Source organism: Camponotus floridanus, unplaced genomic scaffold (genome assembly GCF_003227725.1).
Source record: "Camponotus floridanus strain SB8 unplaced genomic scaffold, Cflo_v7.5 scaffold121, whole genome shotgun sequence".
NCBI lineage: Eukaryota > Metazoa > Arthropoda > Insecta > Hymenoptera > Formicidae > Camponotus > Camponotus floridanus.
The window spans coordinates 501,861-519,461 of NW_020229239.1; the positions used below are offsets into that span (position 1 = coordinate 501,861).

General features: G+C 27.1%; 3 protein-coding genes across 5 annotated transcripts; 1 reads left to right on the forward strand and 2 right to left on the reverse strand.

The window, feature by feature from the left end:
* Nucleotides 1-343: 343 nt before the first annotated feature.
* On the reverse strand, nt 344-3,943 carry LOC105254482 (transmembrane channel-like protein 1). The gene is made up of 10 exons (XM_011263177.3): nt 3,845-3,943; nt 3,334-3,451; nt 2,914-3,239; nt 2,684-2,835; nt 2,387-2,471; nt 2,168-2,316; nt 1,695-2,085; nt 914-1,596; nt 689-822; nt 344-614 (listed from the first exon to the last, which is right to left on the reverse strand). Exons 2-10 carry the CDS (start codon nt 3,419-3,421, stop codon nt 484-486), a joined length of 2,139 nt encoding a protein of 712 aa, XP_011261479.1. The 5' UTR covers nt 3,422-3,451; nt 3,845-3,943; the 3' UTR covers nt 344-483.
* A 1,486-nt stretch (nt 3,944-5,429) lies between these two features.
* Nucleotides 5,430-7,711, reverse strand: LOC105254481 (leptin receptor overlapping transcript-like 1). 3 transcript variants are annotated; one of them, XM_020028522.2, is made up of 5 exons: nt 7,026-7,057; nt 6,791-6,865; nt 6,503-6,701; nt 6,061-6,208; nt 5,430-5,829 (listed from the first exon to the last, which is right to left on the reverse strand). In XM_020028522.2, exons 1-4 carry the CDS (start codon nt 7,040-7,042, stop codon nt 6,095-6,097), a joined length of 405 nt encoding a protein of 134 aa, XP_019884081.1. In that variant the 5' UTR covers nt 7,043-7,057; the 3' UTR covers nt 5,430-5,829; nt 6,061-6,094. The 3 variants fall into 3 exon arrangements, with proteins under 3 accessions (XP_019884081.1, XP_011261478.1, XP_011261477.1); XM_011263176.3 differs by lacking the exon at nt 7,026-7,057 and adding an exon at nt 7,383-7,569 and having other exon boundaries at nt 5,433-5,829; XM_011263175.3 differs by lacking the exon at nt 7,026-7,057 and adding an exon at nt 7,567-7,711 and having other exon boundaries at nt 5,434-5,829.
* A 134-nt stretch (nt 7,712-7,845) lies between these two features.
* On the forward strand, nt 7,846-13,866 carry LOC105254480 (transitional endoplasmic reticulum ATPase TER94). Its single transcript, XM_011263174.3, has 13 exons — nt 7,846-7,961; nt 9,119-9,478; nt 9,752-9,944; nt 10,009-10,243; nt 10,575-10,708; nt 10,790-11,038; nt 11,145-11,309; nt 11,388-11,510; nt 11,573-11,785; nt 11,851-12,159; nt 12,302-12,463; nt 12,869-13,023; nt 13,643-13,866. Exons 1-13 carry the CDS (start codon nt 7,945-7,947, stop codon nt 13,731-13,733), a joined length of 2,406 nt encoding a protein of 801 aa, XP_011261476.1. The 5' UTR covers nt 7,846-7,944; the 3' UTR covers nt 13,734-13,866.
* The last annotated feature ends 3,735 nt before the right edge of the window (nt 13,867-17,601 follow it).

Genomic DNA, 17,601 nt, shown 5'->3' on the forward strand with positions numbered 1-17,601 from the left:
ACCTCTGTCTAGAGAGAGAGAGAGATAGAGAGAATAATAGATCTAAAAAATATCAAATAATAAATATATATGAAGATAATGCCTTCTTAAGTCATACGTTATGTTATACATATTTATATCACGTTACTATGACGACGACGCGAGAATTGGAAAATATATAAACTCATAGATTTTCGAATATTCTATATATATTATAATAAAACATAAAATATCTGTTCATATATATAGAATATGTTTTCTCAGTTCAATTTTATAAATATAGCATTATATGAATACTTATAAAAAGTTTTTATATTATAAAAATTTCTTATATTAAAAATATACTTTTATATCATCATACATAATAGCGCAATCTTAAAAGTTCAAATTTATAAAAGCATTAGTATTTGTAAATAATATATATAACTATGAGAAAATATTCTAAATGTTAATTTCTAATAATTTGGCAATTTGTCACTAAATTGTCAAATTAGTATACATATATTATAATCTCTCCTCGAAACTGGTTGACGGTAAATTACGTCGGCGAGACAATACAATTTCTTCATTTTCATGGTTTTGTTCAGTAGAGCTAGCATGTTGAATAAAATTCATCTCACTATGCACAAAAGTACCTAATAAAAATGAAAATACAAATAACTTATTATCAATAATTATATAAATGTAATCATAATTTAATGTGACTTACGTTCGTTGGCAAATTTAGCGAAACTTTTCATGAGAAATTGCTTATCTTGAGATTGCAGAAGAAGCATGTTGGACAAAATTTGCAACATTTCCTTACTCGCTTTTGTTTTTGCTCGCAAACAGTACACTGCGATACTTTCAGAAAAATATTGAATAAACATCTATATCTCATTTTATCATAACTATATGAATAATAATATTATAATGATAATCGTGAGATATTTACCACATGCCAACTAATATTGCAGCGCCAGTTACCGGTCTCGCTAGTTCCGAAATAATACTCCAAAATTTACTATCTCTTTTTAATGATAATATCCCATTGATGATAAAATCCCAAGTGTGAGAATAATTTCTAAACGGCCCACAATCGTCACTTTTCACGTTTGTAATAATATATCCTATTGTAAGTAACATGATAATCATGCCAATAAATGCAAGAGCCAAGAACAAAGTTTGCGTTTGTGCCGCCCGCCAAGGCTGCGATGGTTGTCGATAGCATTTTTTCAATTCGTATCTCTTTATATAAAACGTGAAGATTAGTTTTATTACAATTATAAGGGATATTAGCGGACTGAAATAGAAACCCATCCAAAAAAGCGTTTGATTGTATATAAGATTCAACGTATTGCGAGCAATATTGAATTCTGGTTTGCCAATTTTCGTCGACAATTTCTTATATAACATAGAACGTATAAATTGGAAACACATTCCAAATATAGAAGCAATGAAATCCAGTATGATAAGTCGATAAATTTCTTCTCCTAATTTTGTTTGCCAACAATGTGATGTACTATTGATTATCCAGAAAACAAATAAGGTACCAATTACTGTTGCAGCAACCGTGTGATTCCTAATAACTGTCACATAAAGTTCCGTACGTTTATTGTTATAATGCTCCAGTGATGCCTAAAAAGAAATATTAATATTATAATTATTTATACTATATAATTACACAATTATAATTTAATTAAGATGATTTTTAATAATAGAGAAGATACACTCACTAAGTAGGACATAATTGTTGGAAAGATATGAATAATAATAGTAATGATTGTTGGTACAATCATCACTGAAATGATTTTGGATGCTCCTATCTTATAGTGCCTTAATAGCAGCCAAACAAATGTACTAGCACCACAAATCATAAATATAATAATAGCTGTTACACTAAGTTGCATTATAATCAACAAAAACTTATCAAGCCAATGCAAATGCGCTTGTTGTCTCGTTTCTGCCAATAATTCCTCTAATTCTTTGTAAATAGAGGCTGATTGCAAAGCAGCAGTTTTTGGTAAAGATATACTAAAATCCCACCCGCAAAATATTTTGTTGCTATATAAATCGTGCACTTTTCCACGTGTTTCGACATAAGATTTTCTATAAGAAGATATAATTCTGAAAAAGAATGTATTATTGTTATCATAAATAGTAAATATTCATATTTTAGTGTCTAAAATGATTAAATTTTATTACATACTTCACAGAAAGTATAATAAAAGTAACTGTGTAACAAAAAAGCAGCGTTAGGAAATAAGCAAACGGAATGCTATATTTAGTCCCAATTGGTGTATCTACTGTGCCATTGGAATAAAAACCATAATACATTATTGTGTGAGAGAAAAAGCCCTGCAAATCAAAATGTTGCAATATGTGCATTTAAAAAAAAACATGCTACCTATAATATAATTGTACTTACACTGCCTGTTAAAAAGTCTAATACTTTAATATTGTTTGGTATATGTGTTTGATTCAATGATTGTGGTAGTACGATAAAAAACATGCTGCAAACATAAAATATTCATAAAAATTTTGTTTTTTTTTTGCATTTAATACAGAGAGCAACATATATAAAATATTATTTTTATTAATATCAAACAAGAATCAAAATTATGATTTTTGCAAAAAATTCTACCTTTTAATCTCAAATAATTTTAAAATTCAATTTTTTATTTTACATTTTTATTATAATTTTATGAAATAAAACAGCATATACCTTAAAATACAGGAAATTATGTTCAGAAGAAGCAACCATCTCAAAAATTTGAAGTATGTTGCAACACCACTTCCATTGTGACTCTCAATAGTTTTTATCATTTGATGCCATAATTCCATTGTCAGCAAAGTATTCTGTACTGTCACCCAAATCTATATCCAAACAATTTAATTCTATTTTGTTTTATTTTATAACATAGAAATAATGATTTCAAAAATTAACATTATTACCTTTGCAATTTTTAAACTAATGTTATATTTAAGCCATTTCCAATAACTAATCGATTTTTTTTTTGTTCTCCGATTAACAGTCGCCAATAATTGTGATTTGACAGATCTTTTTACAGTAAGACATTGTGGCATTGCTCTTAATGTTTCCATTCTAAATCGCTCTGATGTGGGATCATTTTGCATAAACTTATTACTTGATTGCAGATGATTGGCGATTGCATTAGCACATTCTTCATTAGACAATTGATTAACACTATGCATTCTTAAAGTAGCATATGGAATAATAGCATTCAGAGCATTTGACATTTTGTAGTTTTCGTTTTCTCCTGGAAGAATAAAACTCTATTTTATATTTATTTCCACCAATAATTTTGTGAACAATTGTTCGAAAATTAAATCACACTTAAGGACTATACTTACGTGCAAATTTAATTGGTAATAGTTGTTGTAATTGAATATATTGGTCAGAAGATTTGGGAAGTTTCACTTTTCGAGATAATGAAGACATTTTTATATAATTATGTTTCTCAACTGCATTCTAGAATTAAAAAAATTTCATTAAAAAAATGCATTACATATAAAATATCACTTCTATATAAAATATATACTCACTTAGTCTTGTCAAAATATATTAAATTTAAAGTATTATTTTTGTAAATAAAGAGCAGCATTGATCATTCTTCATATAATAGTTATTTTCCCATATTAGTAAATAATGAAAAGAAATATTAAATGTATTTTTTTACATCATAATTTCTAGAAATGATTTGATGTAGATTAGATAAGATATATAATGATTAAATGTAAAATAAAAAAACTTAGACAATGATAGATAATGAACATGGTTATAATTTTCTTCCAAAATATCTACTCTATAAAAACTTAATATCAGATATTAGTACATATAAAACTAACATATAATTATACATACCGTTCGTTTTATATTTTCTATTATGTCCAATAAACTCTATAGTATAATTTAAAGTTCACTGATTACCTTTTAGATGTCATTTCGACATCGTTCGACATCTTTTCGTCCAATGACGCATGAATAAGATACAATATTACTATATAAGAATTTCTTCATGACTTTTTAAAATTTATGATTGTAATACTTATTTTTGAATAGACAATAACTCTTTTTATTAAATACAATTTATTTTGATAATAATACTAGTTTAAAAAAAATTTTATAATTATTGCGTATATGACAATTTAATCTAGTTTTTTAACCTAATTTTTTTCATACACAAATCTTTAAAAATCTATAAAATATATAATTTTGCGCTAAAAATATACTTTATAAAAACAATCTAATATGCTAAATGAATTCTACAATTGTATTTCTAATCTTTTATTCTAAAATTATTTGATTAACGTAATTTATTTAATTTTTTCATTTTTGTACAGCAGAGATTTGGATTTAAATTTAAATCTCTTCGCGTGTGTGATACATACATACACATGTAAACACACACAAAGCATTGATCGAATTTTTATTGAGAAAAATATGGTTTGAGATTGAAATTAAAACATCAATAATTCAAAACATCAATAATTCAAAAAAATATCAAGGCAGCAAAGATATCTTAAAAATAGTTGAAAAGTACATTTGAAAATTTCCAATTTTTGTTATCAAAATAAAATATAAGCATGATATGTGTGAAGGCTGAGTGATTTAATACTAATTAAATCTAAATTATTTTATATAATTTTATATAATTGTCTCATACAATTTTGCGTAATACCATCGTTTGTATTATCGATTTAGTATCGTATATATTTATAATATTATATATTTTTATCCTAATTATTTTATATATTCATCTTTTTTTATTAATACTCAATTTAATCACACAAATTTCAAGTTTTACTAAGCTCTAAAATATATTAATTTAAATTTTCATAAGATATACATATATATATATATATATATATATATATATATATATATATGTATATCTTACGAAATTTAATATATTTCAAACCTTGTTTTATTAAAATAAATTTTACATAATTGTTCTCAATTTCTCTTTTTCGGATTTAGTCGAAAAAATATAAAAGCAGACAAAGGAACAGAAAAAATGAAGAATATCAAGGTATGTAAAAAGATATATATTTTTAAAGAAAGATTTAGGTATATAAAAGAATGAAATATTTGTGTGCATTAAAAATAATATTAAGTATATGTATATCTCTCTCTTTCATCAAAATAAATTTTATAGTTCACATTGCTAAATTGTGCTTTTACTTCAAATTAGTACAGGAAGATGAATATTTAGATAAAAAAAATGAAGTAATTTAAAAAAATGTTTTTGCACAGATATACAAGCTTAACTTCTTTACAAATATTATATATATGTATGTATATATATTATGTATGTATATTATATGTATGTGTATATATGTACACACACACGCACTTATATACATATATCAAATTTGTATCAGGAAAATTCCTAACTAGTTCTCAAAGGTATGATTGAAAAGATAAGATAAAGTGATAAAGTAATAAATTGTAGCTTTATTACCATTATTATTACGAAATACTTAGATTAAATAAAAAATATGTTCAACATCTTATCTTTGCATTGTTGCGTTTTAGATTATCCTGAATAGTCACATACCAAAAATCTAAAACACTAAATGCAACTTCCTTGCTGCTTTGTAAGATGTGGGAAATCTGAAGAATTCCAATGTTTGTTTATCAATCGATATATAGCATAGTGTTATTAACACGTTCTATTATTAGTGCACTATAATACTATTTTTTCTTGCAGCATTAATATAGAAGAGTATCCATATTAGATTTATATTATGTAAATTGTACATATAAGTTTATAGTAATTTATAATCATGTAGTTTTCAGTCAGTGCACTGCATGATTGATTTTTTTCCTTTAATCTCATAAAAAACCTGAAAGGTTTCACACATGTATGACAATAATAAGAGTAATATAATCTTCATTGTCCGAGTTTTACATATAAAATAATTATTTTATTTTGAAAATAAATAAATGAGATCTTAAAAGATAATGAATTTATTTCATCAATAATATCACATCAACTTTAGGAATATCTTAAATATATCTTAAATATATATGAATTTTTTCAGAATAAAAATCCAATTGACATTTACATTACTTACATTTTTAGCATTATAAGTACGATGTAGTAGCGCCTCACCACATATTATAATCAGTATCATCTTGATCAAAGGTTATGAAAAATCCGACTAGAGTTGAATACACAACAATATTACCTGCTAGTGTCAGATAACAAGCACCCCATTCTATCTGTAAATATAAATAGTCTTTTTATATTTTAATTATTCAAAGAATCAAAGTATTAATCAAAGTATTCTATTCTCAATTAATAATATTTGATTTATTGCAATTATTTTAAAAGTTATTGACTGGAAATGTATAATCTCAACTTTATTGCCTGAAAGTTATAGATTGATTCATGTTTAAAAAGGCATGTAGTTTATTACATAATTTCTGCATATAATGCTTAATCGACAATAGGTTAATGATAATTCTGATAAAATATTTTATACGAAAATATATATACATATATAAATAACATACTACTGGCTGGTCCACTGGAGATCGTGCCAACACGATTGGAAGAGCAAAGGATGATACCACAAAACCCATTGTAATAAATATTGCCAATTCTAAACACGGATTACTGTTGCTTCCTGAATCATCTGTATAACGACGTGCTATTATGGTTGGGATGGGTGCCAGTATATAGAACAATACAACAAAAAATGGCCACCATACTCTAAAAATTGTACAAATTTAATATTTTACATCCTAAAAAAGCTGTGCATATTTAAGAGACAAATCAATTAAATAGGAAAATATACTTACTTGTATATTGGTAATGCACAACCAAGAATGACAAATGTCATTCCAATAGAACCAGCAAATGCCAGCAATACTAATCTGTAATAATTATATATTTTCTTGTTTTAGTTGTGGAATTTCTTCTTGTTAAATGTTAAAAGAAATTGTGATTATATAATAAATTGTGATTATATAATTTATTTTATACAAATAAGAAAAATATTTTTTTTCAATTATTTCCTTTTACTAAGATACTTACGCTATTTGAGGATTCATGAAGAGAGAATGCCATGAAATAAGAAAAATTATATAATTAATTACCACACATTAGATAGCACTAATAAAATTTATATATGTATAATTTAATATTATTGCAGGTTTAGTTTGATTTTCAGATGTCTGTGCTGATAAATTTTATCGTATAACAATAAACGATCCGCGTTTTAAAAAATGAACAAGTTCACAAGTATAAATGAAATAATGCTGTCGCGCGGAGCTTTTCTGGATTATAAATTTAATTCGTGGAAATTAGTATTAGCACATTAAGGGAATTATAATAGATCAATACTAAAAAAATGATATATCGCTCTTAAATTATATTTTTAAATTGAATTACCAAACTTAACAATCAAGAGAATCGTGCAAATGTCAAATAGCAATAACAACGAAACAAACGAGGTTATGTTTTGATAGCTGATTTTGCACTTTTCGCGTAAATTCTTTACACGATGATGACATTTTTTCAAGATTTTGTGTGGTAGCGATCGTGCATTAAATGATTTAAGTGTGCACCAAATAACCTTTAATTCCGGCCATCGCAAATCGATTTGACAAGTGTATTTCCTTGAACTCTTGTTCTGCGTAAACTACGCGTGACGTAAATTGTCTAAAGTCCCATGCACACTCGACGGCAAAAAGATCGAAACACTTTTCTTTGATGAGTTTTGGTACACTCCATGGTCACGCAATGTACGTTTTTATATCGCATCTAAACACGAGTAGGCTGAAGCTGACCACGTGACCGATAACGTCATTTGCGCATGTGCATGCGAGAGTCCTACCAGTGGGATATGCTCGAGGATATCTTTCTACACTGAATTTGCCACAGCCACAGATCGAAAGGTGCCGACATCAAGTATCCATACTCGTATTTCTCTACGTTGATCAAAAGTTGAACGATGAGTGATCCGAAGAGGTAAGAAAAATCGTGAAAGTTTAGCACGATGTATCTACGATGATTCTCATTATTATATTTTTCGTAATTGTTAAAATTTCGGAGCACGTGTATAGATAAAAGCGCGAAACACGAGATGACTTTCTCAATTTCACGATGTCATCATGTCGACGCGACGCTTTGTTTTCGTGAATATCTGTATTCGTCACGATGAACATGATAATACGTGTTATTAATATTATGCGATTAAACATGGATTTTATTGTACTCGAACTTCCCGATAATTTGAAAATTGTGGTTTTTACTGATGCTTATCAATTTTTTGTCGATTATGGCTGTTAGCTAAACATGACAAGAAATACTAATGATTGCGTTAATGATATTATCGTACAATACGGAGATCATTAATTTCATATATTGTAATCTCTGAAAATTATGGAGGCAAACATTTTTATTATAATAGTTTTATATTTATATTGTATAAAAGATGTAAAAATATTAATTAAATATTTCATATGATTCATTATGTGTCATCTTTTGATATGATGTTAATATTATAATATTCAGGGAGATTCTAACAAGAATAAATGATATACACATATATGTACATATATATATATATATATATATATATATGCTAAAATGCAATATATAGAAATATATATATATATATATATATATATATATATACATATATGTATATATATATACATATATGTATATATATATATATATATATATATATATTTAATATTATTTTATTATATTAATTCCTTTTTTGATTTTTGTCATATATCTAACTGTTTAACTTTAAGAAAAAAGCTGTTGATAGACTAACACATTAGCGTCATATCATTTGGAAGATATATATTTGTGTCATCCAATGTCAATGTGTTAAGAAAAAGAACTTTAAAAGTTTTTTTTCTGAAAGAATAGTCTTTAAAGATGTTTTCTTTAAAATTCACAACTTTGAAGACAAGAACTACTGTTTCTTTTATTTATAAGAATATACATACTATAAATAGTATGTAATGAAAAATTTTAAATATTAATTTTTACCAAATATGTGAAATATACACATACATAAATATATACAAAAGAATGTGTATAATATAACAATTATATTGATTGCATTAAAATTTATATTCGATATATAATTAAAATTTTTTTAATTACAGTGGTGAAGATTTAGCTACTGCCATCCTTCGTAAGAAGGATAGGCCAAATAGATTGTTGGTCGATGAAGCTATTGCAGATGACAATTCTGTAGTAGCACTTTCTCAGGCAAAAATGGATGAGCTACAATTATTTCGTGGAGATACTGTTTTACTGAAGGGCAAGAGGCGCAAAGAAACAGTGTGTATTGTTCTTTCTGATGATACTTGTCCAGATGAGAAAATTCGTATGAACCGAGTTGTCAGAAATAATTTGCGTGTACGTCTGAGCGATGTTGTTTCTGTACAAGCATGTCCAGAAGTTAAATATGGAAAGCGTATTCATGTATTGCCAATGGACGATACTGTTGATGGTTTGACTGGGTAAATTTAAACAAAACTTAATTATCTTATATGAGTGTTATAACATTTAATTAACAATTCTAAAACGAAATAGCTTGAAATATTTAATTATTAGAAAGTAATATTGACTTTTTGGTGGAGTAAATTTTTTTGTATACTTTTTATTACATAATGTTATCTTTTTTAAATACGAATGTTTTATATATATATATATATATATATATATATATATATGTATATGTATATATATGTATGTATGTATAAAATATATACAAAAATATTCATTTTTCACAGAAATCTATTTGAGGTATTTTTAAAGCCATACTTCTTAGAAGCATATCGTCCTATTCATAAAGATGATAATTTTATTGTACGAGGAGGAATGCGTGCTGTGGAATTCAAAGTGGTGGAAACAGATCCAGGGCCTTTTTGCATTGTGGCACCTGACACAGTAATACATTGTGAAGGTGATCCGATTAAACGAGAGGTCAGAAATATATTTTATAACATTTTCGATATGGATGCAGAAAATAAAGAGCATTTTTTTGTAGGAGGAGGAAGAAGCATTGAATGCTGTTGGTTACGACGATATTGGTGGTGTTCGTAAGCAGTTGGCACAAATTAAGGAAATGGTAGAATTGCCTCTGCGACATCCATCTTTATTCAAAGCTATCGGCGTTAAGCCGCCACGCGGTATATTGTTGTACGGGCCACCAGGAACAGGAAAAACTCTCATTGCTCGTGCTGTAGCAAATGAAACCGGAGCATTTTTCTTTCTTATAAATGGTATATAATCTGATGCCAGGATAATGTTAAATAAAAAAACTTATCTAGGTTTTTTTATTAGTTTCTTGTTTTAATTTTCTAATTTTGGTATACTACGCATTAAAAAGCGTTCAAACGAGAATCGAAACATATGTATTTTGTAACTTTTTGATTGATTTTTATCAAATTGCACTGTCAATCAGATTTGATTCTTTATAAATCTTTATTATTTTACTAATTTAATTATTTTTTTATTTTATTTTAATCTTTATTATTTTAGTGATTTTCATCATTAGAATCTTCATTTATGATTAAATAAAAAATAAGAAAAGTTTCTCCTTTTTTCATTTAGGTCCTGAAATTATGAGCAAGCTGGCTGGTGAATCTGAAAGTAATTTGCGAAAGGCATTTGAAGAAGCTGAGAAAAATTCTCCAGCAATTATATTCATCGATGAATTGGATGCTATCGCGCCGAAACGTGAAAAGGTTTTTCAAGTCAAACATAATATTAAAATTTTTTTTAAATCGCACATTGAGATAGAAATTACATTTCTATTTTATTTATAGACACATGGTGAAGTTGAAAGACGTATAGTGTCACAATTATTGACATTAATGGATGGTATGAAACAAAGTTCCCATGTGATTGTAATGGCAGCTACTAATCGACCGAATAGCATCGATGGTGCATTGCGCCGATTTGGACGTTTTGACAGAGAAATTGACATCGGTATACCAGATGCTACTGGTCGATTGGAAATTTTGAGAATCCACACAAAAAATATGAAACTTGCCGATGATGTTGATTTGGAAGAAGTATGTAATTTATTTCCACATATTACTTCTAAAAGAAGATATTGTGTATATTGTGTATATTATATCTTGACATAATATAACAAAAAAAATAAATTTATAAATTTAGATTGCAGCGGAAACTCATGGACATGTTGGTGCTGATTTAGCGTCTTTATGTTCTGAAGCAGCTCTTCAACAGATTCGCGAAAAGATGGATCTTATTGATTTAGAGGATGATCATATAGATGCAGAGGTTCTGTCTTCTCTCGCAGTAACTATGGAAAACTTTAAGGTAAGTTATTACTTCGCTTTTGTATTAATTTGATTTGTGCAATTTACATTTCTAAGTAAAAATGTGTTTCCATTAAAGTACGCAATGACAAAGAGCAGTCCGAGTGCTTTACGCGAAACAATCGTGGAGGTGCCAACGGTTACTTGGGATGATATTGGAGGTTTACAAAATGTTAAAATGGAATTACAAGAATTGGTGCAGGTAAGAAATGCTAGGTACACGAGTTTTAAATAACATGTTTAATGCATATTTTTATCATGCAGTATCCTGTTGAACATCCTGATAAATTTTTAAAATTCGGTATGCAACCATCAAGAGGCGTATTATTTTATGGGCCACCTGGTTGTGGTAAGACGCTATTGGCCAAAGCAATTGCCAATGAGTGTCAAGCAAATTTCATTTCTGTCAAGGGTCCTGAATTATTGACTATGTGGTTCGGAGAATCAGAAGCTAACGTCAGAGATGTCTTCGACAAGGTCAGCATTCTCATATTTTTTTAGTAACTAATTTAAGATAATTATTTAATGACAAATTATTTCAGGCAAGATCAGCTGCTCCTTGTGTATTATTTTTTGATGAACTTGATTCTATCGCGAAGTCTCGTGGAGGCACTGTTGGAGATGCTGGCGGTGCGGCAGATCGTGTGATAAATCAAATATTAACGGAAATGGACGGTATGGGCGCGAAGAAGAATGTATTTATTATAGGAGCGACAAATCGTCCCGATATTATTGATCCAGCAATTTTACGACCTGGTAGATTAGATCAATTGATTTACATACCATTACCAGACGAGAAATCCCGAGAAGCAATATTCCGCGCTAATCTCCGCAAATCGCCAGTAGCTAAGGTAATTAATGAAATATGCATAAATTTGTATATAAAAATACAAATTCAATACTTTTTCTACGATATATCTAATATTTATTGTTATATATCGATAATTTTATAATTCTTAGTTAATATTTAATAAGAAAAATCCTCTTTATTAGGATGTAGACTTAAGCTATATAGCCAAAGTCACACATGGATTCTCTGGTGCTGACCTTACAGAAATTTGCCAACGTGCATGTAAGCTTGCCATTAGGCAGTGCATTGAAACTGAAATTCGTAGGGAAAAGGAACGAGCTAGTAATCCATCTGCATCTATGGATGTAAGTACTTTAAAAACATATTTCATTTTAAAACATTTTTAACTTGTGTTACTTCAAAGTTGCTGTGTCATTTGTATGAGTCATTTGTATGAGTCATATATTTGAATCAGCACTCAATGTATTGCTTCATATTGTTGAAGAGAAAATTCCCTTATTCATCTTTTATTTTTACGACGAATTATACAATTATATAGTATTTCCTGATTGCAAAGAATGTATTAAAATTAAGTTATTATGAAAGTTTCCGTTCATGATATATAATAAATAATAATAATCACTTTATGTAGTTCCAATATTAAAAGACATACAATTACATAAATTAAAATAATTCAGTTAAAAATAATTATCAACAATATATGTACATCATTTTTAGATTTTAAAATTTCTATTATTTGCTTGTTTTAGATGGATGAGGATGATCCAGTACCAGAAATAACACGAGCTCACTTTGAGGAAGCAATGAGGTATGCGCGTCGTTCAGTATCTGACAACGATATTCGCAAATATGAAATGTTTGCACAAACACTGCAACAGTCCCGAGGATTTGGAACTAATTTTAGGTAAGAGTCTTTTAATTCCAATTTGCATATATATGTTACTGTAAATTTTTTTAACACAACAATTATTATACATAATTATCAATAATTTTTGATAAATTTATTTTATATTTAAATATGTGTGTAATATTATAATACCATAATTATATAAATGTAATTTTAAATAAGATATAATTTTACAAATTTATTAATCAAATTATTGATATAGGTGATTATTTTGATGAAATTTATCATTATTGGTAATCATATATTGATAATTATCAATTATGTATGATTAATAATTATGCATAATTATCAATTAATTGTATTTATAGTAACATAAACATGTATACAACAATTAACAGAATTATTAAGATTTATAAATTAAGAATAAGGGAATAAAGGAATAAAAGACTTGTTCCTTAAAATTCTATAGATATCATTCAAAATATGATACATAAATATGTATTCTCAATAAAGGAATTTATATATACTCCTGGACAAAATTAACACATAATTTTTTTTTATTTTTTCTTTAAAATTTAAATATCAGCTTTTAAAAAAAAAGTGGAAAAAAAATTATGCATTAATTTTGTCCAGAAGTATATATAGATTCTATCATTTAACATAAAAATATTTGCAGATTTCCACAAAGTGGAGCAGGCGGTACTCAAGATAATACGCAAGGCGATCAAGCCTTTCAAGATGATGGGGACGACGATCTCTATAGCTAAGTTTTCGTTTCCTTACGTCATTACAGTGAACATACGACAAAAGGGCCTGTTTGTTATCACATAACATTTTGCACAGGAATCGTTTTTAAGTGGTATAATTGAAAAATAAAGAGCGAATATATAACGAATGAAATAACGGAAATTTTATAAGATATCTTTTTGCTACACAAAGTTATACATATCTTATACAAAAATGAAGTTAAAAGCTTTGAATATCAAATAGGGGAAACAGGCCAATTGAAAATCAAAGCACAAATTAATTTTTTAAATGCAATTCATTGATTTTTTAAAGTCATACGCTCTCTTATTTAGAGCATTATTAGGATCTTAAAGCATTATTAGGAAATTAAAGCAATACACGCATTTCAATGACTCAGCAATTTTTATGATGAACGAGCACGAAAATCTTTTTTGCTTTTCATTGTAGGAGTTGAGAATCATAGAAAGATGTATGTACGCTTTAATTTATAATCCAAATAAATCAAAACATATGATTTTGAATAATAAATCTTACATAAAAATTGTGTGTATCAGAAGAAAAATATTGATTTGTATTTTTAATTTCCGTATTTGGCTTTCAATTAGGCTATTATATATATTTGTAATAAAAAGTCTTCAACTTTGTTTTTTTATATAAGATTTATAAAGCTTTATGTTTGCAAAAAGGCCTGAACCCTAATCCATACAGACGAAAATCATTCAGACATAAAATATTGAAACTCTATCAGACAATTATATTTTTGCGCCATTTAGCCATTTAATCATTTCTATTTTAATGAAACTTTGCCTTTTAGCAAAATTGTGTTATTACATTAAATTATCTTTTTTTCTTAATCAAGATGGCAACATCGATGCAGAGGGAATTGCATCATTAATTGGTAATTATATGAGACAGGATTATAAAGTAACAAAATAACACTGTCATACATGCATATATATATATAGAACATACTTATTGCAATATATTACATATTGCATATCTAATCTATTGCAACTTTGCTATAGAATTTTATATGCGTTAGCAATCACGTATTTTGTCATGTTATTCGCTTGTTTGAAGCTTAAATTGGAATAGACCCTTTTGCTGCATTATCACTGTACTCACTCAGAATACATTCTGTTGTTCATATTCACAAATTGCAGTAATATAAAAATTTATGCCATGTCGAGATAAAATTGTCATGATTGATGATAATGTATGTTGACGATTTTACAAATATTCCTTAATAGTAAATTATCCATATATGACCAAAAAGCCTTCTGAATCTCATTATTCGGGTCACAATATAACCGTTCGCAGTTTTATAAATGTTGAGATATCTGATAAAAATTAAGCAGAATAAGAGATTATTAAAATACAACTCGGATAAAAAAAATGTTCAATTTTTTTACTAAGACCAGCATATTTGTTAATACTGTTACGTAATTGATCATACACGGCTAATGTTTAACATAAATTCCAACAATAGAATTATTAAAAAAAAGGTTTAACATATATATATATAAATCGATATATTACCATTAGAGAGAATTGTTCTCTCTAGATAACAACTGATATTTGGTGCGGTATTTTTCGATCTTATTTTCATAGGAAAGTAAGATTTTAAGTTTAACAAAAAAAATAACTTTCTTTTATATACAGGTTGCTTCCGGGTTAAATGACCAAATTTGAAATATAAATTTAAGTAATCAAAACAAAAAAAAATTCTGAAAGTATGCTCGTAAGCGCTTTATTCAAGGGATATTGATTTTTGAAGTTACAACTATAAGAACGAATATCTTTTTGTTTTGAAAATCGAAAATTACTGACAGGCTTGTGCTTGCACTGTAAATAAAATTCTGTCCATTCGTACCAAATAATTAGATCGTTGAATTCTTTAAAAAACATTACGGACACACAATGTTCAATCATTTATTCTCTCATCAATAATGCTCGTGTCTGGGCTGCAGGTTATTATTTTGAAAACAATCATTTAATAATTAAATTTTTATTCCTATAAAGAGGATAAACTTAAATTATTTCGAAATTTTATATATATATATATATATATATATATATATATATATTCATTTCTAATAATTCTTATATCCTATAACTTTAGAAATCAATATTTCTTAAATGAAGCGTTTACGAGCATATTTCTAAAGGAAATTTTTTGTTTTGATGTTTTAAATTTATAATATTACATTACAAGTTTGGCCATCTGGGAGTATCCTATATATTATTAAAACAAAATTGCAAGAAAATTTAATACATATTCTAATATAAAAAAATAAACAATATAAAAACAAAAAGAAATGGTTAAGAGTCGTGGTGGAAGACCCAAGTATAATTCTCTTGTTAACATATTCCCCTTTTTGTTTCTTATACTATCTAAAGAGCTTCAAATTTATATTTAATTATATGTATATAAATTCTGACTCTATTCAATTTCACGGAAATATCAGATTTTGCACACATCATAGAAATGTTAATTTAAATGTTACGAATCTTCGGTAAAAAACGTAAAGATTCATTTATTTCTTTATTTGAAAACTTGTAATTATTTCACTATTCTTTTACGACATATTCTCAATGAAATAATATCACGTTCCCACATTAACAGAAAAAATTGTGATAACGCAATTTTCTATGAGAAAATAATAATTGATTTATAGAAAATCGTATCAGTAATTTTATTAAATATAAACAAAAGTAGGATGTTAAACCAATTGTAGACAAGGAGACAGAGACTCACAGTACTTTTTTCCATTTGCAAACCAGCACAATCACGTGTATTAATAAGAAACTTCATACGCAATGACGTTCAAAGCTTAAGCTTTAGCATATTTATATATACAATTGGTTGTGAACCAATGCGTTTATTTATATTTTTATAAAAGTAAGATTATTTACCAAATAAAATTCGTTAGTATAAAACTGCCGTAACGACATGACACATCATCGATCTATGATACTGACATACTCATCGCGCCGTACTTCAATTCACACAAAAGTAACTTTCTATTATAATCGGAAATATTATAAGATACATTAAATTACATGCAATATGCTATAAAGAATTATGAAAAGAAAAGCGCATCTTTACTTAATTATATAATGATAAAATATCTTTGCCACCATCAGTGTCGTCTTACATTCTGATAAATTGGCACCGATCAGAGGAGAAACTTTATTCACAATTAAACTCGAGTCGGTACATAACACAAGTGTATCGAAGATTCTCTGTTTCTATCATTAATTAGCTATTTATACAAATTACAAACATGTCATGATAATTTTCAACAATCCGAAAAAGCGTTCAAGGAGACTTATTGCACATTTGATACAATTACATATACATAACATCTGCCTAATATAAAGCATAAGATACAGCATGGTAATTGATAAGATATAAAATTTTTATTGAATTTTAAATTCAATATTAGTTATCGGAAATTATCCTGTTGATATGATAATTTGTCTAAAATTATCTCGGATCTTTTTTAAAGGAACAAATGGAATGAACTCTTTTTAACTCGCTTTCAAACATCTTATATCTTTATCATTTGTCATCATTCATAGTTAACATATAAAAATTGAAGTACTTTTGAACTCTAAATGCCAACAAAAAAAGTAAGAAAATTAATATCTTCCGTATTGATATTTACGACCTGATAATTTCTTCCATAAAAGTTGAAGCTAATATATATCGAAAGATCTTTTACATTTTATACAAGAATTATATATAACTAAAGCTCAGCGTTTTTCGATAATTTTCCAGTTTTATTTATAATTTTTACATTTTTACTTGAAAAAAAAAGGTGAGCTTTCTTTATTGAACACAGAAGATCAATGATCTTGTCATAAAAAAATATAGTAATCCAA